This window comes from Sinocyclocheilus anshuiensis, unplaced genomic scaffold, assembly GCF_001515605.1.
Source record: "Sinocyclocheilus anshuiensis isolate Anshui unplaced genomic scaffold, SAMN03320099.WGS_v1.1 scaffold931, whole genome shotgun sequence".
NCBI lineage: Eukaryota > Metazoa > Chordata > Actinopteri > Cypriniformes > Cyprinidae > Sinocyclocheilus > Sinocyclocheilus anshuiensis.
Window position 1 is genome coordinate 238762 of NW_015544187.1, and position 24228 is coordinate 262989.

Sequence of the window (24228 nt, forward strand, 5' to 3'; positions counted from 1 at the left end):
TCTGTACAAATAATAAAAAAAAGATAAATAAACATAATTACATGAACTTTTAATTATATTTTTAAATAACTATTAATATAAATTAAATAATAAAATAAAACTATAAATATAAAATAAATTTTAATTCGGTTTCAAAATAATAATTATTATAAAATGAAAAAAATTAAATAAAATAAATTATATTTAAAAAAAATTATTTATATAACTTGTTTCGTAGGAGGGTGAAGAGGAGTCCAACGGTACAGCGTCTCAGCCTGAACCAAAGTCCTCTCCAGAGGCGAAGCCCAAACCCATTACTCCTCCACCTATCGCTGCCTCGGCTATCACTGAGGAAGAGGATGAGGGAGACAAGATTATGGCAGAGCTACAGGTGAGATTCACACATAAACTCAAACATACATACACACGCACACTAATACACACTTGTAGCAAACATAACTTCATGTTTCTAATTGGTATAAATGTGTATACATGCACACGTGGTCACTTACTTTCACTAACTATAGGTGTTTTGATGTTTAAATGTCTTGGGTATGAAATCGCTTTGGTGTGGGTGTTAAGATGCTTTGGGTGTGCCCTGTGGCTCATGCGGTGGCAGTTTAATTTCCCTTGCAGTAGATTAGCTTCTTTTCTCAAAATTATATAAATGCATATTTAAATACACAACCTAGTTCTTACAAATTCTTAAAAAACAAAAAACTTTTTTTTATTATTATTATTTTTTTATTCTACCTTTTAGTCTTTTAAAATAATACTCATAAATTCTTAACAGGATAGAAAGGACAGAAAATACTAAAGAAAATGTATATATATATATATATATATATATATATATAAAACTCAACCAGAGAAACCACCCAAACCTCTGGAGAAACCAGTTAAGTCAGCTTTGGAGAGACCACTTAAGCCCAACCTATCCATCAAATCCAGCCTGGAGAGACAAAGTAAGACTCAGGAAAAAGTTGGTAAACTTCCGACCACAGACAAAGCCAACAAGTCCCCTCCTCAACCTCCACCTCGACGAAACTACACCACCAACACTGGGATGACCACCACCCGATCTGGAGAGGTCATTTACACCAGCAGGAAGGAATCTGTTATGGTACAAGTGTGTTTGCAGGATATATATGTGTATTATTGATATATATATATATATATATATACAACGATATATATATATATATATATATATATATATATATAAAACTCAAAATGAAATAAAAAAGTATTTATTTAGTTAGTTAGCCAGAATACATACAGGCAGATAATAATTTGATCAGAGTAATTGTAGATCATTTATATTACATTGTACAGTAATCTTGAACAGGTTTGCCCAATTTAATATGGGCAAATTCTAATCTTTTACCCCCTTCCTCATGAATTCTTCCCTTCAGGTTTTCCAGAAGTGCTCTGTTAAGGAGGTAGGGCTCAAGGGTTTGGTAGAGCCACAGATCAGAGAGCTAAGACCTGGGGTCTTACTGCCCCTTAAAGATAAGAAGGTAAAGGACATGATGTCCTTTAGTAGACCCTCCAACTGCCTGCCTGTGCCAGCCGCTTGTCCCTGATGGCTGTTCTTTGCGATGCTTGTATGGCTTTCTTACCCTCTGCTAACTTCCTCTGTACACTCTTGTGATGGAAATCTGACACCAAAAATGTTCTCACTGTTCTTTGAGTTTAAATTCTGTTCCTTTTCTTTTATTTCTACTGAACTCATGACCTGTGCTGATTGTAGTGACGTAGCGTGAGCCAAAAGGGGAAACAGATATAATTGGCTTTGTGTGCCCTGAGTCATTCAATCAATAAACTAGATTTTCGACACTGCTGTCAAAGGGTGTTGTGTGTGTGGTTTTTTTGCATTTATCATTTTAATATAAAATGTGTGATCGCAATTGGAGACAATTCAATTTCCAAAGCTTACCTGAGGGTACGTGATTTTCAAACATTTCTCCTTTATTAGGTACATATACTGCTTGAATTATCTAACTAGGTTTAGCATAATCAGATTATCCTGGCCAAAATATTAGCAGATTTAGCTGATTTACGGGAAATTATCAGGACCTAATTTAACATGGCCATCTAGTTTTCTCTTCAAAAAGGGTCAAAGTCTAAATCATATGTATCAATACATCTTAGAATTTGTTTGTTATTTAGGATTTTACAGGACACTTTCAGCTAGTAGTCTGGAGTTCAGAATTTGTTCTTTGATCTTCTCACTTTGCTGCATGCCTGCAACTGTACAAGCTTCCTTATTTAATGGGTTTTCAGTCTCACTTTTTCTCACTTTACCTTCATTTTCACAATACTTTCTTACCGTTAAAAATTGTGCAGTGTAATATAGAATTTACAGGTTAAATATTACCAATAAGCAACTTATGCTCAAAATTGTATTCAGTAAACTTTAATTGGAAACAAAATTGGAACAAGCTGGAAACAGTGTTGGTGCATGCATTACAAATTTAAAATGATGTTTTCATTGTTCTTTTCCATTTTTGTGTATAATTTTGGGCAATTTGTTCAGATTAGTTCACAAATGCCTTGGGTCTAGCTCCAAATTATGGTTTTAATACCATAAAGTTTGTTTTTAAAGTAATCCCATTCATTGCATCTTTGAAAATATGATTATGATTACTGTAGAGAAGAGAAATGGTCTGTATGTCTAGCTGTAATGTATTATTAAGGATAGAAAACTAATTTTATGACAATTCTTAATATTAAACATATTTTGATATATATGGTAGAATATATGATCCAAGAATGTGTTTTCGTCAAAAGCAGCCTAAAGGATTTCAGTCGTCTTAGAGTAGTTTGTGGACTGAGATTGTTTCCTTGTGAAGTGATGTTGTTCCCCACAAACCACAGAATACTGAAAACCAAGATGACAAGAATCCTGACACAGATGAGAACTGCAACAATACAATTCGTCAGAGTCCTGGGGTGAGCTGCAGTGTTATTACACAATTATCGTAAACTTAATAAATAATAATAATACACCCCTACAAGAAAATTAATCATGTTATGATAGTATGATCTCTGTGTAAATAAATAAATACATTAATAAATAAATATATAATAGTTAAAACCCCTTTACCAAAATAGTTATGCAATAGTGTTCTGTGAAACCTCATAAAGACCCAGTAATGGCCAAGTCAATGGTAGAAAATGATTTTTTTACCAGGCAAATGATTTTTTACCAGGCAGGGTTACTAACAAATTTATATTTGTCTTATGAAACCATACCTAATTAATTTTTTTTTTCTCTGACATTTGACCTTTTAAGGTCATCTACTATGTCACAGCTCAGATCTCCAAGGGGACTCCATCAGCCTCAGAGGAATCAACAGAGCGTAGAGACACATCACAGTCTCCCCCATCACAGGTGTCACATGTCAATGCTTCTGACCAATCCCAAAGCCAGCTGCAGGTATCCACTAACAAATTTGGTGCCCTCAAAAGCAGTGGCCCAGCCAGCTCTCCTAGCACTCTACACCAAAATCAGTTGTCTCGTTCAGCTTCGTTGAAGTCAAATCCACCCTCTTCATTGGAAGAAGTTCCAGCTAGCCCAACCCAAGGGAAAGTTCATGTGGTCAAGGCTGCTCAAGTGCAGGTTAGCATAGAGGAGAGGGTAGAGTCTCCAACAGCAATTTGCTCACCAGTCTCTTTTGAAGACACTGTACCGATTCTTTTGAAAGCAATCCCTGTTGGGCCAGATTTAGCAAATCAGAAACATATATTTGGTTCATCCAAGGTGAAGGAAAGGAAATTTGAAGAAATGGAGGAAAATAATGAGGCCTCTCTCAGTCCCGATCTGTCAGGAGAAGAGCCACCTCCGCCTCCTCCTGATAACTTTGCCTTTATGATCACTAACACCAAGGTACAAGCCCTTTCCACTGGAGAGTACCATCAGCTAGTCAATGCCAAGAAAGGTAGTGTGCAGACGGTAACTGTTGGCAGCAAACGACCAAGTGCTTCTGGAAGTGGCGTGGCATCAGGAGGTGATGCCAGCACCAATGGTCCCACTGGTGCTGACAATGCCAGTAAAAAGCCAGTCATCATCATTTTTGATGAGCCAATGGATATCCACTCAGCATATAAACGCCTCTCTACTGTCTTTGAATGTGAGGAGGAACTAGAGCGGATGCTTGCAGAAGAAAGAATAGATGAGGAGAGTGAGGAAACTGAGGAAGAAGAGTGGACTAGGGGTGTGAAGGTCAAACAGAATAGAGATGGTAGGGATTCTGGAAAAGGTACTGGTTCAGATTCTCCTGCAGATATCAGAGACAGTCGAGTCATTAACTCTTCTTCATCCTCATCTTTATCTGAGGGAGGGGCATTAGTAGATGTTACTGGTGATGCAAAGCAAGATGGAAAGAAGAAGTTTAAGTTGAAATTCCCCAAGAAACAGCTAGCAGCATTAACCCAAGCCATTCGAGCTGGAAGTAAAACAGGCAAAAAGACTTTGCAGGTTGTTGTCTATGAGGATGAGGAAGAGTCAGATGGAGCTGTCAGACAACACAAAGAGACCAAGAGGTTTGAAATTGCTTGCTCCAAAACAGAGTCTTCAAAATCAAATCTGCAGGAACCTAATGGACGAACTAACGAGATTCGTAAGAACACCTACAAAACCCTTGACAGTCTAGAGCAAACTATAAAGCAGCTAGAGAACACAATTTCCGAAATGGGACCGAAGTCTTCAGAAGAGCCTGAAATCTTGGTGAAGCCTGAAACTCAGGACAATACGACTGAAGAGACTCCAGGACACTCAGAAAAAAGACTTGCTCTCAAAACCTTGGTCCCTAGGTCGAGTTCTGCCAGCAAAGGTCCTGGTCTACGAAAGAAGACAAAACCACAGCTCCTTCCTCGGCCTGCCATCATTCCAACTTCTGGGGTCTCAGTCAAACCAGTTCCCACCCAGCAGGTCTCTCTCTAGCTCCTATTACCTTAGCAAAGCCTATGGGTCTGTCCCTCTCCTCTTGCTCACAACAGGTCCACTCTATTCAAGGAACTTCTGAAGATCCTTAGCCTTTCCTGTGGTGGAGGCTACCAACTCTGGGATCTGAAATTTTTAACACCTTCACATATTTTTATAAATATGGTGTATTTATTTCTGGAGTGGTGTTTCATAGATAGATCTTTGTATGTTCACTGATGGTGCTCTAATCTTGGGTTAAGGCAGCCAACAACTTTCAGTCTTAGAACCACAGTCTCACATTGTTTCTGGTTCTATTTTGTGGGTTCTAAGGCAGTCTTTAAAGAAACTTTGTTGGTATTCTGGGCAGGTTTGCATGCTTCCTTACATCTCTTTCTGGTATACTCTACAGTGTCATGGTGATACCATATATGTGTTGTGCAAGCTTTGTCTTGCTATGATGTAGGTTTCAAACCACCTCAAATGTGGCTCTCTTTTTTGTTTCTTTCTTTTTATTCCTTTTTTCTTCTGTTTGATTTAAATCCTTTTTGCAGAATGCCAGCGTGGTCTCACCTACTAGTCGGATGCCAGTGCCTGTTTCTGCCAAGGTGCGGCAGCAACCGGGCACCTCAGAGAAAGAGAGGGCAACAAAACCGCAAAAGCTACAGGACTCTCAGAGGCAGTTCCGCCAGGTAGTCTTATCATAGGACCACTTGTCCAGTCAGAAAGATACACACACACCTAGCCATAGACTAAATTCTCGAGAGGAAAGTCAGTTTTTGCAGGGCTTGTATTGAGAGGGAAAAGAACTAACAAAAACCTGATAAAACCGAACAAACTCTTCTTTGGTTGAAGGCCTAGTGCCGAAAGCATTCTTTGAAATGTTGATGTTTTTTCCTGCTACATTTTTTGAATGGCTGTGACCGAAGGCAACTGACTGTTATTTTATAATACCATCAAATGCTTCTGCATGTTTGCTTTGCTTGTGGATTTGGCGCTGTAAAGGACAAACTAATTTATAATAGGTAAAGAAAGATATATAAACACCACAGCCACTGCTTACCTAACATTATCGAATGCTTAGACTAGGGTCTCTTTAACTAAAATCCACTGAAATCTAACCCCTACACACTCCAGTGCCTGTGACACTTCAACTTCCTTTGTAAGCCAGGATGCTTCTCTGTTTAACCCATTTTTGGACCCTTTCCCTGTTTACCTCTCGGAGGAATCCGCAAACCCTAGCCTCACTGCCCAGGGTCCACAAATCCACTAAGTCCCCATTATCCTGTGGATGTTTTCCCAAATTGTACCTCCTCTATTCCTCCTGGAGCCTCCTTTGGTTATGAGTACTGGTTGGTTGCACTCACTCTGCGCATTACTCACTCTATAACTTACAATCCTACTGTCCCTCACCTTCACTCTCCTTTCCTTCTTACAATCTACTTAAATTGATATTTTTCTATATTCTCACCCTCAAGACAGAGAGTTCATTTATATATGTAGTTTCTATCTTTGATAATATGTCATGATTAACTGTAGATCCCAGTGGAATGATTTAAAACATGACTAGAAATTTTGCATATTTTAATCATAAATTCCCTATGTTGACAATCAGTGTGTTTTGGCATCTTTGTTTGCAGGCTAATGGAAGTGCTAAGAGATCTGGAGGAGATCCCAAATCCACTTCTCCTACCGTGCCTGCTTCTAAAATTCCTGCTTTTTCCTCTAGTATGGGAAAAGACTTGTCCCAGTCTGATTCTACTAATATTGTTAATTCTTCTTCTCCTTTATCTTCTTCCCTTCCCACTAGCAAATCCTCTATCCCTCCTCGATCCAGTTCCACCCCTTCCTCTCATATCCCCTCCGTTTCTAATGGTTCTTTAAAATTTGCCCCTCCCACTCACAGCACTAAAGGCCTCTCTATTCCCACACAGACACAAAATGGTCGACCTTCCTCCTCCTCTTCCTCTTCCTCTTCCTGTTACCACTCCCCTTTATCCCCGACTATGTTGAGTCAGAGTGCGAAGAGTATCCGTACCATTCACACACCCAGCTTCACCAGCTACAGTCGGCCACACAACGGGAGTGCCAGTAAATCAGCTATTCCCACGGTAACTGTCGCCAAAGATGCTGCGTAGAATGCTTCGCTGCTTCGCAACCATTTATGTATCTCTTAATGAGGAGTTTCTCCTGATTTTACTTTGATTCATTTTTTTTTTAATTGTTTATTTTTGAACAGATACTGTTGATGTATCAGAGTTTTGGCATGACTGGCTATATTACATGTTATTATTTTCTCTGTTAAAGTCAAAGGCCATCATCCATTAGTTAGTGTTTGAAACTTGAATCTCTGCAAATCATGAACATATAGAAAGTTAAACTGTTTTATTTTAAAAACTAAAAAATGATTTAACTGCAGAGAGCAGGCTCTTGATCAAAGATTTTACAGAGCACTTCATTTGAAAATAATATTTATTTTTCATACAGGTTGAAGAGAGACTAAAAAGTACAACAGTTAAAGCATGTAAACAATGTTTTGGTTATTAGTATACTCTAAATGATTGTAGATCATTTTCATTTTGCATTTTTTGTAAGTTGACAGACGTTGGCTGTAGCGATAATAGGTGAAAACAGTACTGTAGGTTTATTAACCATTAATATAAATTGACAAACATTGTGTCTGTTTTCTTTCTTTCTCTCATGCACTGCCAATGTCTTTAAGATTTATCGTTATAAATTGACAACAGTTTTACAATGAAGTTGTCTGTCTTTTCAGTAGTTGTGCCTGTTTGCCAAAGTTTGTCATTTACATCCTTACAACTGACTATATATACTGTGTTAGACACTATGTACATTTCGGATAGGTTATACCTAACAACCTACCTATGTCAAAAACCCTTGATTTACTCATGCAGTCTATGGGTCTTAAATGAATGAGTATTGATGTCTAAATGTAAACTAAAAATTGTAGTGATTGATAAAATTGCTCTCTACTTCACATGTACATACTGTAACATCTCTATTTCAGAGATTGTCTTTAGTTTTGTTAACATATTGTACCAAAGTTTGTTTCTATGCATGCCTATACAAAATTGTAGAAAGAGAGAATGTAATAGAAAGAAAATCATGCTTGCACAGACAGATTTTGTAAATAAATGTCTTCTTTGGTTTTGTATAGCTTTAATTGCAGAAGCAATCTGTGCAAACGAGTGTAGGTATTAAAACAGTAAAGTTCTGCATGCTTGTCGTTCACATGGCCTCTCACACATGGCTGTGGTTTCTCTACTGCAACACTGCAAGCCCTTCTATTAAACATTTTGGCAGATAGTTCAGCTGACTTGTGTTTTTTATCCTATATAGTTTCTTCTACACTTGCATAGTAATGACATTCAGTACACATGTTGTGAAGTGTATTGCACCAGTCAAAAATTTGGACAAGCTTTATTGAATGTATGTAATGTGTGCTGTAGTCAAAAGGTTTCTACACTGAAGAATCTGAAACATAACGTTTTAAGATTTAATTGATATGATTTGTTGAAAAATATTCAGAAAATTCCTATGCTTCCATCTGTGCTATAGTTTCAATGACTTTAATATTATGTTAAAAAGTGTAGTAATAATACAGAATACATATACAATAGGCATGTCCAAACTTTTGACCGGTATTGCATAAATGACCAGCTTTCTTACTGTTATTTTATAACTTAATAAACCATAGCCTATAGTGGATTTACACACAAATAACTATAACATTATTGTGAATTTGAACAATGCCAGATATGTCTAGTGAAGAAAAGGTTATGCAGATGTAATCATCACAGGTAAAGAGACCAGTAGAGGGTGGTGTGTGTTAATGGGGATGTTGTAGAAGAGCTGATTCATTTTTGTGTGATACCTCCTACATAAAGACAAAGCATATGACTAAAAGAGGAAACACATGAGCACACACAACATTCATTTGGTCTACACACAACATTCATTTGGTCTATAGTCAAAGGAGGCATTCATCAAGTCAATGTCTGAGGAAGACTCTAAACTTACTTGTAAGTACCCAAATAATAAGAGTGATACTAATAATGATATTAGTATTTTTTACTTTATTTAATGTTTTCTTTGTGACATTAAAAAATTGGTGACATTAATTTTTATTATATATATATTATTATTTTTTTGTGTGTGTGAATTTACCATTTACCTTACTGAATATTGTTTGACTTAAAGTTCAGTATGTTTATATATTTTATAAACATAGAATGCTGCTCTCTTGCTATCTATGCTATTATAATAAAGCAGTATTAATATAAATAGACATTTTAAGTTCAAAAGAACATGATCAAATTGCTAGACAAGTTCTTAGAGAGTGTATGTACAGGTGCATCTCAATAAATTAGAATGTCATGGAAAAGTTCATTTATTTCAGTAATTCAACTCCAATTGTGAAACTCGTGTATTAAATAAATTCAATGCACACAGACTGAAGTAGTTTAAGTCTTTGGTTCTTTTAATTGTGATGATTTTGGCTCACATTTAACAAAAACCCACCAATTCACTATCAACAAATTAGAATACTTAATAAGACCAATAACAAAAACATTTTTAGTGAATTGTTGGCCTTCTGGAAAGTATGTTCATTTACTGTACATGTACTAAAGAGTTTTACGTTTTTATATGATTTAACATTTTTGGAAAATGCCCATGCTTCCATTTGTGTGAATGTACAGCTCCAATGACTTCACTTTTATACTATAATGTGTAGTAATAATACAAAATACAGGTATGTCCAAGTTTTGTTTTTTTTTATAGATCATATATAAGACATAGACATCATATAAATAGGCATTTCTAGAGAAAATACTAGTGCTAAAATCTGACTGTCTGATACTTGTTTTGACTCATGCCATTCTCCAAACAGAAGCTCAGTCTCATAGGATAGACCTGCGCTATGTCGAATCACTCTGTGGAGGGGATTTACCTCAGCTCTCATGTGGCGAACATCCTGCTTGCTGCCTTCTACATTGTCATCTTCATCCTCTCAGTCCCGAGCAATGCCCTGGCACTTTGGGTGTTCTGCCACCGCAACACCAACAACACTCCTTCCAAAGAGTTTCTGAAGCACCTGGCTATAGCAGACATGTCTTACGTCTTGGTGCTCCCCATGCGAGTGATCTACCACATGTCTGACGGTCACTGGCCTCTTGGGGAAGGGGCTTGTCGCGTGGTTGGTTTCCTATTCTTCGTCAACCTTTACTGCAGCATGTATTTTATGACTTGCATCAGTGTAGACCGTCTGTTGGCTTGCGTCTTACCACATACAACTCAGAATCTGAGAAATACCAGGAATGCCAAAGTGGTCTGTGCAGTCCTGTGGGTCATGGTGACTGTTTCCATGTTGCCTGTCCTATTCTCTAAAAAAGAAGTGACCAGACGAATGCAGAACGTGACAGTGTGTGAACAGCTGTACATAGAGAAATCCTCCAGTCCCACCGGTGCGTTGGTGTCCACTGCTATTGCATTTGTGATACCTCTGGTCACCCTGAGTGTTTCTTACATTCTCATATTTGCCAAAGTAAAACAGTTGACTTTTCAAGAAAGGACGCATGCTCAGCGTAAGGCAATGAGAATGATCGTACTAACAGTGGTTAACTTCTTGATTGCATTTGTGCCCTATCATATCCACCGATTTGTATTTATCCTACAACATGATGACACGTCAAGGTCAGAATCCGAAAGGCAAATATTGCATTTAGGAAATCGCATCACCTCAGCTTTAACATGCATAAGTGGTGTGTTGGATCCCGTCATGTACTTCTTTCTGGCTAGAAATTATCAAGAAACCCTGCTGCTGCTTTGTGGTAGAAACCCTAAAGATGAACAATCAAATACATGATCGGATGAGAAATGCAACTACATCTTCTCAGCTGTTAACTGCCAGACATACTGAAACTCATTATCTGTAAAACAAGGGTTAAAGTGAAAGTAGAAATGGAAAAGGTATGGCTGAATTCATACTGATTCATTCAGAAACTTTTTCATTCTTGACGTGTAGTATGATTCCTTCTACAACATGTGTGAACTCCTACTTCCAGATTACAAGATGACAATATCTCATATGACAGACGTGAATGACAATGACTAGGTCTTTGTGTTTATTTAACTTTTTTCTTTCAACATTTATCATCTATCAATTAATTTATCATATATAATTTTTGTATATACTTTTAGTTGTTCAAAATATGAACAAATAAAATATTATTTCAAAATCTCATATCTTTCAAGGTCACAAACACATTTTACACACCAGCACTCTTAGCAAAAGTACTTTATTGGCATTGATGGGTCCATGAATAACCTTTAACAGCCATGTAACCTTTTCATTTTACAAAAGTTTTTTTTGGGGAAAAAATAATTAAATGTTATTTAAAGAAGAAAAAAAAAACTGGTTCTTTCAAGAACTGATCACTAAAAAGATTCTTCTATGGCATTGCTGTGAACCACCCTTTCTGGAACTTTTATTTTTAAGTGAACATTTGTGAAATGTTTTTGGTTAATGTTTTTGTGATATTTAGCCTACTTGTATTTAACCTACAAGTAAGGTGTATATTAACCACAGACCTTATTTAACTTATTTTTAAATAGGAAATTACACAGGCATCCCATGACCTACAAACTGACTTTACAATGAAAACCGAGGCGTAGGGCCTGTCCAAACACCCATACTTGCAGTCTTGGCCACTTGAGAAGAGGACACGCACACAACAGGAAGTAAGTGCGTAAAGCTGCGTTCACACTACCAGCGACTTTGTCGCTGCATGTCGTCAGTGGCTGGCAGTTGCCTAGTAACATTTATGAATGACATTCACTGATGATACTCCATGTTGGGGCAGTCGTGGCTTAATGGTTAGAGAGTCAAGACTTGTAAACCAAAGTTTCCAGGTTTGAGTCTCGGTACCGGCAGGGATTGTAGGTGGGGGGAGTGAATGACCAGCACTCTCTCCCACCCTCAATACCACAACTGAGATGAGAGCCTTGAGCAAGGCACCAAACCCCCAACTGCTTCCTGGGTGCCTGACTTCACTCCTATTGGTTGTCGCTCTTAATTTACATAAAGTTAAACATATCTCAACATTAGGTGCGTTCACGCCATATCGTAATTACAATGATTATGAGATTCCAACTTGTAAAAAGCATTCACGTCCTCGTAGAACTCGTAATTACAACTTGTGAATTGGGAGTTTTCTGAGAGCTACAACTTGTACCACTACCGCCTGACCACCTCAGATTGATTAGGTGCTATGTTTAGGCATTGATAGTGCAACAGTTCTGAGTCCAAGGGTGTGAACAGCTCCAAGTAGTACGTCACGTGTTGTCATCTCGAAATCACAGTAATTACGACATGGTGTGAATACAGCATTTCTTGCGTCACTGGACACGCCTATATCCTGTCGCCATCGGTCACTGACTGTCGCCGGAAATCGCCAGCTCTTTATTGAAATGAATGGGATTGTGTCGCATTGTCGCTGTGTGTCGCTGGTAGTAGTGTGAACGGGGCTTTAAAGGCTCAGTTATATTCCAGTTCGGACGCATACATATACTGTTAGGATTTAGAAAGGAGAGGATTCAATTTGCAGGGTAATACACAGTTTATTAGGAAAACAGGAGATCAAGGGGTAACAAAATAGCCAAAAGGGCTAGACTGGATAATGTTGACAGTCAATGACGGCCTCAGGTTGCAAGACAAAGTCCATGGAACAGTAATGCCCAGCCAAGTGCAGTCTGCAACTCAGGAGGTCAAGGATGATGGCGAACGAGACAGGGGGAGCAATGGGCAGTGATGGCAGGTGAGGCCGGGAGAAGAGGAAGGGAGATGGCAGCAGGGAAGCTGGAGGTAGCAAAAAGATAAGCACAATCCAGCAACCAGTGAAAAAGGAGACTGGAGAGAGAGAAAAAATAAAAAGTAAAAGAAAAACTAGACAAATCTAATCTGAAGGCAAAACCACAAGAGATAAAAAAAAGGAAAAGGGAAAAGGAAAAAATTTAACTGGTTAAAACCTAAAAATCAAAACAAAGCTGGAAATCAAACAGAGCTCTAGTCAGCAAAAGAAAAACAACATAGAAATAACTTGGAATTAGGCAACAAAAATCAAACTGAAGAAAATAAAACTTGATTAGAAAACTAGGAATGACATGAAAAAAACAAGACGTGACCAAGACGCATTAACACAATCTGGCACGGAATAAAAAACACAAAGGGAATATAAAGGGAAACTAATGAGGTGTAAGATGTGAGATTCATAATGAACTAACAGGGTAACAAGAGGGTGGGGCAACAATTGACAGTTGAATGCATGGCAAACACATGACGAACGAATACAAATGCCATCACTGCCATCACTGCCATCACACACCGAAGCGCGTGAGCGGACAAACAAGACAGCCATGCGCTCCGGACGAACAGCGGTACAAACACAAACACAAGGGTTCAGACACAATAGGGTTCAGAGGGGAAGAAAAAACAGGTTTAACTCGAGAGACATGGAAGACTGGGTGCACACGACTGAGAGCAGGCGGGAGTCTGAGCAGCACCGCTGCCGGACTCAGGACCTTAGAGATACGGTATGGCCCTATGAGCCTGGGTGCTAACTTGCGTGGCGGCACCTTAAGAGGCAGGTCCTTAGTGGACAGCCATACCCTCTGCCCACAGACATACTTGGGCGCCGGAGTCCAAAGACAGTCTGCGGCCACTTTGGCACATCTCCCTGCCTGAAGCAGGACCTCTCTAGCTCTTTTCCAGGTTCTCAAACAACACTGGACAAAGGCCTGGGCAGGGGGGACAGTGGCTTCAGATTCCTGCGAAGAAAACAGAGGAGGCTGATAACCAAGTGAACACTGAAAAGGGGACATACCAGTAGATGCCACAGGAAGTGTATTGTGTGCATATTCTGCCCAGGTGAGCTGCTGGTTCCAGGAGGCGGGATTATGTGATGCCAGACAGCGAAGCATACGCTCCAAATCTTGGTTAGCCCGCTCAGACTGCCCATTGATCTGCAGATGGAATCCTGAAGTCAGACTTGCAGTAGCCCCAATCAGACGACAGAATTCCCTTCAAAAGTGGGAAACGAACTAGGGGCCCCCTGTCAGAGACTACGTCCGTCGGAAGACCATGAATCCTAAAGACGTGATCGACCACCACCAGTGCAGTTTCTTTCGCAGTGGGCAATTTGGGAAGGGGTATAAAGTGTACTGGCTTGGAAAAATGGTCAACCACCATCAATATAGCAGTGTTGCCTTTAGAGAGAGGGAGGCGAGTAACAAAATCAAGGGAAATGTGAGACCAGGGGCAGGAGGGAACGGGCAAAGATTGCAGCAAACCAGCGGGAGGCTTATTAGAAGACTTATTCTTGGCGCAAATCAAGCAGGCCGCCACAAACTGTCTGGCATCTTGGTCCATGGTGGGCCACCAAAAACGCTGACGGACAGAAGCCAATGTTCTCTGCACTCCTGGATGGCAGACCAGCCTCGACAAGTGACTCCACTTCAACACAGCTGCACACAACGGCTCAGGAACAAACAACAGACCATCAGAGCACCACACAGGAACCGCCACCCCTCGCAAAGCCTCCCTGACCCATCGCTCGATCCCCCAGCCACCACAACGTCCCCAGGTACAATTGTGTCAGACAACGACTTACTCTTAGGGAAGTCAAAGAGACGAGACAGGGCATCAGGCTTGACGTTCTTAGACCCCGGCCGGTATGAGAGGGTGAAACGGAACGGACCAAAAAAGAGTGCCCATCTGGCCTGCAGAGAGTTCAACCTCCTGGCCGAATGGATATATTCAAGGTTTTTATGATCCATCCAGACCAAGAAGGGCTCCGTCGCGCCCTCCAGCCAGTGGTGCCACTCACCCAGGGCTAGCCATACAGCAAGCAGCTCAAGATTTTCGACATCATAATTCTGTTCAGCCGGGCTCAAGCAGTGCGAAAAGAATGCACAGGGCTGTACTCTTCCATCATGAGGAGATCGCTGGGAGAGGACTGCTCCTACCCCAACTTCAGAAGCATCCACCTCCACAATAAATTGCAGATCAGGGTCTGGAACTGTCAGGACAGGTGCAGAGGTGAAACATTTCTTAAGTTTCTGGAAAGCCCTCTGAGCCTGGTCCGACCATCTGAAAGGTACAGAAGTGGAGGTTAGAGCTGTCAAGGGTGCAGCGGTTTGACTGAAGTTGCAGATAAACCACCTGTAGAAGTTAGCAAAACCGAGGAACCGCTGCAACGCCTTGCGGGAGTCAGGAACTGGCCATTCAGAGACAGCCCTTACCTTAGCAGGATCTACCTTAATCCCCTCCGCCGAGATTATTTGCCCCAGGAACAGAACAGAGTCAGCGTGGAACATACATTTCTCCACCTTAACGTACAACTGGTTCTCCAGAAGACACTGCAGCACCTGGCGTACGTGCTGAATATGTACCTGTAAAGGAGAAAAAATTAGAATATCGTCAAGGTACACAAAGACAAATCTATTGATCATATCTCTCAACACATCATTAACCAGGACCTGAAAGACAACCAGGGCATTAGTAAGCCCAAAGGGCATGACCCGATATTCAAAGTGCCCAGTGGGGGTGTTAAATGCTGTCTTCCACTCATCACCCTCCCTTATCCGAACTAGGTGGTAGGCATTGCGGAGATGCAACTTCGTGAATACCCGAGCTCCCTGCAACAGCTCATGAGCAGTTGACATCAATGGCAGGGGGTACCGATTCTTAATGGTGATGTCATTCATCCCACGATAATCAATGCAGGGGCGGAGGGAGCCATCCTTTTTCTCCACGAAGAAGAACCCCGCACCTGCAGGAGAAGAGGAGCGTCAGATGAGGCCAGCCGCCAATGATTAATGGATATACTTATCAAATGAGAGAGTATAGGCGGCCCTTGGGCAGAGAAGAGCCTGGGAGGATGTCAATGGCACAGGCATAAAGCCGATGCGGAGGAAGAGATGCCGCCCGGGACTTGCTGAACATGTGTCGCAGATGAAGGTACTCCACAGGAACACCGGTTAGATCCACCGCCTCCTCCTAAAACATAGACCAAACAGAGCCAGAAGACGAAGCAGCACCCTGACAAAACTTATGACAAAAAGAGCTCCACACTAATACAGAATTCTATGACCAACTCACATGGGTATTGTGCTTAACCAGCCATGGATGCCCCAATACAATACAATACAATACAATGGCGGTGCTAGGAGACTTAAGGAGGTAGAACACAATCTCCTCATGGTGATTGCCTGAGATGACTAGGTTCACAGGGTCAGTAACATGGGTTATTTGGGCCAAGATGGAGCTGTTAAGTCCCCTCGCTGTGATAGGTTTCTGAAGAGGGGAGGTAGGGATTCTCCAACGAGCCACCAGATCAGCATCCATGAAGTCACCCTCCGCACCAGAATCAACTAAGACAGAGCAATGTCTCGAGTAGGGGCCCCAACCGACTGTGGCAGGAAGAAGTGTGCGTGAGCAGGGGGAACAAGACAAGGGGGTATCGCTCACCAGTACTTTCCCAACTACTGGCGAGCCCTGGCTTTTAATGGGCACTGAGCTGCAAAATGGCCTGGTTTGCCACAGTAAAGACAGAGTCCCTGGGATATGCGGTGTTGTCTCTCCTCTGCTGCCAAACACATCCGCCCCACCTGCATGGGCTCTGGCTCTGGGTGAGGCTCAGGACCACGGCTGGTTACCGCCAGAGGAGACAAAATACTTCTCCACTGAACACGGGCAGAGCGTCTTTGACGACGAATCTCCAGACGAGTCTCCACTCTAAGGGCTAAATCCACCAGACCGTCGAATGAAGATGGTAAATCATGAATGGAAATTTCATCCTGGAGGTCATCGTTAAGGCCCTCCCAGAAGCGGTCCCAACAAGCCTCCTCATTCCAGCCAGTTAAGGCAGCAAGAGTGCGGAAATGGATGGAGTAATCTGTCACGGAGTGGTCCCCCTGTCTCAACCTAGCGAGCTGGCTAGCAGCCTCTTTACCGGCCAAAGAATGATCAAATGCCTTCAACATCGCCTTCTCGAACAGCTCGAAGGAGCCACAGAACGGAGCCTTGGCTGCCCACATAGTGGTTCCCCATTCACGAGCCTTGCCTGTGAGCAGAGTAATGACAAATGCCACCTTGGTGATCTCTGAAGCATAAGTGGTAGGTTGTAAGGCAAAGATGATGGAACACTGAGTCAGGAATGAACGGCAGTACATGGAGTCACCATCGTAGAGGGTTGGTGTGGGCACTCTAGGTTTTGGAGTCAAACTGGAGTGAGCATGTACTGAAGGTGAGGCAGCAGCAACTGCTCTGATGGAATCCTGGTCCCTCCACAATTCTCTAAGATGCGCGGTGAGGTCTGCCATCTGGCTGGCCATTACCTCTACATCACAGGTGGTGGCGGTAATCTGCGAGGCATGTTGTCCAAGCAGAGCCCCCTGCTGGGCGACGGCGTTCCGGACTGCGTCTGACCCTGCTGAATCCATAGCTGGCCAGATCGTACTGTTAGGATTCAATTTGCAGGGCAATACACAGTTTCAGGAGATCAAGGGGTAACAAAATAGCCACAAGGGCAAGACTGGATAATGTCCACAGTCAATGACGGCCTCAGGTTGCAAGACAAAGTCCATGGAACGGTAATGCCCAGCCAAGAGCAGTCTGCAGCTCAGGAGGTCAAGGATGATGGCGAATGAGACAGGGGGAGCAATGGGCGGTGATGGCAGGTGAGGCGGGGAGAAGAGGAAGGGAGATGGCAGCTGGGAAGCCAGAGGTAGCAGAAAGATAAGCACAATCCAGCAGCCAGGGAAAAAGGGAGACTGGAGAGAAAAAAATTAAAGAAAAAGTAAAAGAAAAACTAGACAGATCTAATCTGAAGGCAAAACCACAAATGATAAATAAAACAAAAAAGAAAAAAAGGAAAAGAAAAAAATGTAACTGGTTAAAACCTACAAATCAAAACAAAGCTGGAAATCAAACTCTAGTCACAGCAAAAGGAAAACAACATAGAAATAACTTGGAATTAGGCAACAAAAATCAAACTGAAGAAAATAAGGCTTGACTAGATAACTAGGAATGGCATGAAAAAAAAACAAGACGTGAACAACAAGACGCATTAACACGATCTGGCACGGAACAAAAAACACAAAGGGAATATAAAGGGAAACTAATGAGGTGTAAGATGTGAGATTAATAATGAACTAACAGGGTAACAAGGGGGCGGGGCAACAATTGACAGTTGAACGCATGGCAAACACAACACAACATGTGCCGAAGCACATGACGAATGAACACAAACACCACACGCCAAAGCACGTGAGCGGAGAAACAAAACAGCCATGCACTCCGGACGAACAGCGGTACAAACACAAACACAAGGCAGATCAAACTGCTGTCCTGACATCGGCGGACTACTTGTATTTTTACTACTAAAAATGTATGCTGGGGTCCACTCGGCGGACGTGTTCCACACATGCGCAGTTTCGCCAAACATGGGCAATTTACCTCCACGAGTTATTGCACATCTGGCTGTCTTTATATTGTTTTATCGACAGATTGTACAGGTGCGGATAGCGACAGACTTCTTCACACAGGCTCTCTTCAAATTCGACATCCATGTTGTTTTTCCAGTGCATGCGCAGTTGGTGCGTTTGTAGCCTCCGTGTACACCCTCCGATAAAAAGAGGGATAATAAATACTGTAAATAAATAACCGCAGTATCTAATTCTACCCGTGCTCCCACCCCACCTAAGACAACACAGTGGACAACACTGGTGCTTTTACTTAATTATTGAAACATTAAAGGTTTGTTTTTCTTTTCTTAGTTTTATGTTTAATATAACAGAAAATACAGCTTTCCTGCTATGTCAGTGTTTGTAATAAATGCCATTACATTCATTATTGGCATTTATATATATACATTCATTATATATATACATTCATTACATTAAGTCCTATGTTTCTCTTTCTTTTTTGAATTATTGCTTGAGCAGACACATTTCACATCTTTTCAGACACCTGTGTTTAATTCCCTTCATTATAACATTTCTAGTGCTATTTTTAAACATTTAGTCAAGCAATAATATATTCATTATCTCATGTTTATCTCATGTATGTCTGAAAGGGATTAAAAATGAATTGGTTCTGATTAAAAACGGTTGGCTATTTTTTCGTTACAGTTTCCGAGTTACTGGTCAGAACTAAATAAAACATTACTGCTTTATTCAGAAACAAAAGTCATGAAATGCTATTTGTGTATTTAAATTTTCATTATATTAGTCTACAGCAAACATTAATGCTCCCAATGGCACTGTCAACACTGCACTCCGACAGCTGACAGAAGAACTGCAGAGAAACTGTCATTTCCTTAACCATTTGACACAAAACTGTTACGGTTCGCTGTCTCTCTCTCCCTCTGTGTGTGTGTGTGTGCGCCTCTGCTGATGTGCTCATCTGCGGCAGCTGTGGCTCATCAGCTCTGCTATTTAATGGCCTTGCTTCTTATCCTGTGTTGTCAGATCATTGGTGTGTTGTGTGGAGTTTTGTCCTGGAAGCGCTCTCTCTTTGGCCTTGTTCCTCGCTCCTGCTCTGGACTGTTCGCTGTCGGTACGGTTGGATTACCGCTTGGTTCCTGTCCCAGATTGTTTATGCCCATTGCAGTCACCGCGCTACCAGTGGACTATTTCTCCTGCACCTTAGATCTTGATCTCTATCAGCTGCTGATCTCTGCTTCCTCAATAAACTATTTAGTTATTTGCTGAACTTGCAACTGAATCCTCTGTTATTTCCCATGACAGAACGATCTGATCATTTTATTGGATTCAGCAAGTGCGTCAGAGTTACAAAACTGTGTTCTGTAACATTGCTTGCATGGAGCGAGTAACATTGCTCGCATGGAGCTTCAGGAGGAACAGATGAGAGCCACGGGTCTTGCTGTGCAAACACTGGTAGTGCAGGTGTCCGAGCTTTCTGCCCAACTCCAGCACTTAAACACTGAAGCTGCGAGACCGCCTACTGCAGCACCGCCACCAGATCCCCCTGCTTCAGTCTCCGCAAGTCACCCGAGTGAACACTATCTGCCACCACCGGCTCTGTACTCTGGTGAGCCTTTGTCGAGCATTTTTGACGATGTGTTCATTGTTCTTCTCTCTTCAGCCTTTGACGTTCATTACTGAGCGATCCAAAGTAGCTCTGTTAATGACGTTACTATCCAGACGGGCAGTGCTGTGGGGAACGGAGGTGTGGGAGAACCTTGCAGACTCTAGTCTCTGAAACATCCGAGTGCTCAGCCACCTGTGTCAATACGGTCAGCCCCGCCGCCTTCGATCCTGAACCCATGCAGGTGGGCAGAACTCGGCTGTCCCGGGAGGAGAAGGATCGTCAGAGAGTGAAGGGACTGTGTCTGTATTGTGGCACTGTAGCAAATCAGCTCAAAGGGGAAATATGAATAATTAATCATAACTAGTTATAATTAATTATAAATATTTAGATCCGCTTTAAGTATTTACTTGACCTCTCAGGGTCAACTGTCTGTCAATTCTAAGAACGTTCATTTCCTGGTTAAGGGAAATAACTTTCTTACTGTACAATACTACACAGAGCATGTAGCAGAAATCTGCATGATTAGGGAGGTCGTAAAGTGTATCTGGTCTAGCAAAAGGTGTCGTGGTTGCCAAGGTGACCAGGGGCCTGGTGTCGTTCCCAGACATCCTGGCACCCAGTATGTTTATTGGGAGAGGGGTCTGTGACTATTTGTTAATCTAATGAATAATTGATTTGTTAAATCTAATGAAAAATGGTGTGTCTGATTGGCACCCAGTATGTTTATTGGGTGAGGGGTCTGTGACTATTTGTTAATCTAATGAATAATTGATTTGTTAAATCTAATGAAAAACGGTGAGTCTGATTGGGTCATATCATGACCAATTGCCCAGTAAAAGGCCAAGTCCGGCAGTAGAACCGAAGTTACTGTTGGATGCACTGTCTATGGAAAAATACTCGACTTCAACTTTCCTTCCGGTCACACTGTAATGGGCATCCAGCGTCTACTCCTGTCAGGCTTTGGTGGATTCCAGAGCGGAAGGCGGTTGGCTGAACACCTACAACTGCATATCTGTCCTTTAAAGAATGAGATTTCAGTCAATGCTTTAAATGGGCAGAACTTACCTGGTGTCACGCACAGCACTGATCTTGTCAAGCTGCTTCTCTTCCTCCGCATCGTCCCTATGACTGTGCCATAGATTTATTGCCTAAGGGCAAGTTATACTCTCTTTCAGCTCCTGAAAGGGAGGCCAAGGAGATATATATTTCTGATTCTCTAGCAGCTGGGATCATCCGCCACTCTTCTTCTCCTGTTGGGGCAGGGTTCTTTTTAGGAAAGAAGCATGGCTCTCTGCGACCTTGCATTGACTACCAAGGGCTGAACAATATCACAGTTAAGAATACCTATCCTTTACTGTTGATGTCTTTGGCCTTCGAGCGGTAGCAGGGAGCGTCCGTTTTTGAATTTTCGCATTTGAATTTTCATTTGGTCCACATTAGGGAGGGCGATGAGTGGAAGACCGCATTTAATACCCCCAGAGGTCACTTTGAATATCTTGTTATGCCGTTCGGCCTTTCCAACTCACCTATGGGCTTCCAAGCATCAATGACATGCTGAGAGATATGGTCGATCAGTTCATATATGTCTACCTGGATGACATATTGATATTTTCTTCTCTCCAGGAACATATCCAGCATGTCAGACGGGTATTCCAGAGGCTGTTAGAGAATGGGCATTTTGTCAAGGCGGAGAAGTGCGCATTTCATGCACAGTCCTTTCCGTCTCTGGGATACATCATCTGGACCCCGACAAGGTTAAGGCTGTGGTGGATTGGCCAACTCCAGATTCCCGCATGGCCCTGCAGAGGTTCCTGGGGTTCGCCAATTTCTGCCTGCATTTCATTCACAATTTCAGTCAACTAGCCACTCCTCTGACTGCCTTGACCTCCACCAAAGCTACGTTCAGGTGGCCGAGCACAGCTGAAGCTGTGTTCCCTCTCGAGCTTTCACGAGACATCATGGAGATATTTCTCCGTTATGGGAACTCCTTCCCTTCCAACCTTTCCTGAAGTCCTATTGGCTCCCGCCAGTCCAAATGACTGGCCAATTGACGCGAAGTATGCAAATCGCATGCAAATACTGACGAGCTCGAGAGGCAGTATAAAATGCGGTGCACGCGACAATTATGTCAGAATCTTCTACTTCACCTGTTGAATTCACTATGGCAACAATCTGCAAGATCTGCGCGGGACCAATAGAGCCGCCGGATCAGCACGACTACTGCATCGACTGCCTGGGCCTGGCCCACGCCGAGGCGGCGCTGGAGAAGTCCAACTGCGGGCATTCCGCGTGCTCCAGACCCGCCGCAATGTGGCTCGTGGCCTATTCGGGATGAGGCCCACTGCCGCCAGAGTGCTGCTGGTGGGCCCTCCTGGTGACGGGAGCGTCGTCTTGTCGCTCCACCAATCCCAACATTCGCCCCGCTCCCCGGTCTCACTCCCCGAGGACTGCTTCCGCCCTCCCTCCAACATCGCGGAGTTTGTGTCCTTTAACCAGGAGGAGGGGGATGACTCGTTGTCCATCGTGGCCTCGGAGAGGAAGGATTGGGCGGGATCGGAGTCCGACAGCAGCCGGACAGCATGGGGCCCCCAGACCTCCAGGAGGAGCTCATGAGGGTTCTGTCAAGGGCTGTCCAGGAGTTGGAGCTTACCTGGAGTCCCCCGTTCCCCGGTCTCACTCCCCGAGGACTGCTTCCGCCCTCCCTCCAACATCGCGGAGTTTGTGTCCTTTAACCAGGAGGAGGGGGATGACTCGTTGTCCATCGTGGCCTCGGAGAGGAAGGATTGGGCGGGATCGGAGTCCGACAGCAGCCGGACAGCATGGGGCCCCCAGACCTCCAGGAGGAGCTCATGAGGGTTCTGTCAAGGGCTGTCCAGGAGTTGGAGCTTACCTGGAGTCCTCCAGAGGAGCCTGCCAGGAGTAAGCTTGACTCCTGGTATTTCAGGTCCACCCGGAAAGCTGACTCGAGGACGTCGGTCCCCTTCTTCCCCGACGTACATGAGCAGCTGGTGAAAACATGGTCTGCTCCCCAATCAGCGCACGTCCACTCTGCCACACAGGCCATTTTTCCCCACGTGGATAGGGCGGAGGCCCACAGGTACGTGCGCTCTTCCCCAGTCGAGGAGACCGTCGCTGCGCACCTGTGTCCTGCAGCAGCCAAGAACCTAGGCTCAGACATCAGCATCCCCTCAAAGCCGTGCAGGACTACCGCCCACCTTGCCAATAAAGCGTATGCGTCTGATGGCGAGGCGACTTCCGCGCTGCACGCCATGGCAGTGCTGCAGGTTTTTCAGGCGAAGCTCCTGCAGGCAGCGGAGGGCGGAGCCCTCACGGCAGAGGCCATTAAGGATCTACGCGCGGCAACGAAGCGAGTGGCCCAGGCTGTGAGTAAGGCCATGAGTTTTATGGTCGTCCTTCAGAGGCACCTTTGGTTAAACCTAGCTGACCTCAAGGATGCTGACCGTAAAGTGCTGCTGAATGCTCCTGTGACTCCCTCCGGCCTTTTTGGTAACGCCGTGGAGTCCATTACTGAGCGCTTCGCGGAGGCTCAAAAGCGCGCCAAAGCCATGAGTCACGTGATGCCGAGGCGCGCTTTCCAGCAGCAGACGGCGAGATCCAGATCCTCGTCGGCACCTGGCTCTTCCCAGCGGAGGGATAACCCCAGGCCAGCGACCGCAGCGGTGACGGCTAACGTTACTGCTCCTCGCCAGGAGCCGGATTTCCGGAGGAAGGCGTGGGGTCCCGGGAGGAAACGCCACGGCCAGCGGAGGAGCCCGCGACGTGACTCTCGCCTGCCGCCGGCTGCTAAGCCGTCGTCCTGGCGGTCTGAAGAGAGGAGGAGTGTGCGCGAGCGGCCCGGCTCCCAAGCGCCACAAGTTCATGTTTTCAAATGTTTGTGTGTTGGATGTTCATTCAATAAAAATGCATACATTCTCACAAAAAGAGCTATTTCCTCCTCACTCAGTCAATACGGTGCCGCTCGCCCCGCCTCAGAGCAGTGCAGAGCCGCCGCCCACACACTCACCGGCGCATCCAACGACCAAGCCGCTAAAGCCGCTATGTCAGTTCCTGAGCGCGTGGGAAGTTATTCCGGGAATCTCGCGCTGGCTACTCGGTGTGATAGAGCGTGGGTATACCCTTCAATTCAGACGCAGACCACCCCGTTTCAATGGCGTGGTGCAGTCTCTAA

The 24228-nt window shown here is 43.4% G+C and overlaps 1 protein-coding gene and 1 pseudogene across 1 annotated transcript; both read left to right on the forward strand.

Moving 5' to 3' along the window:
- Positions 1–8236, forward strand: part of LOC107696485 (sickle tail protein homolog) — a 106966-nt pseudogene extending 98730 nt beyond the window's left edge.
- A 1612-nt stretch (positions 8237–9848) lies between these two features.
- On the forward strand, positions 9849–10793 carry LOC107696486 (uracil nucleotide/cysteinyl leukotriene receptor-like). Its single transcript, XM_016496832.1, has one exon. The coding sequence runs from the start codon at positions 9849–9851 to the stop codon at positions 10791–10793; it is 945 nt and encodes a 314-aa protein (XP_016352318.1).
- The last annotated feature ends 13435 nt before the right edge of the window (positions 10794–24228 follow it).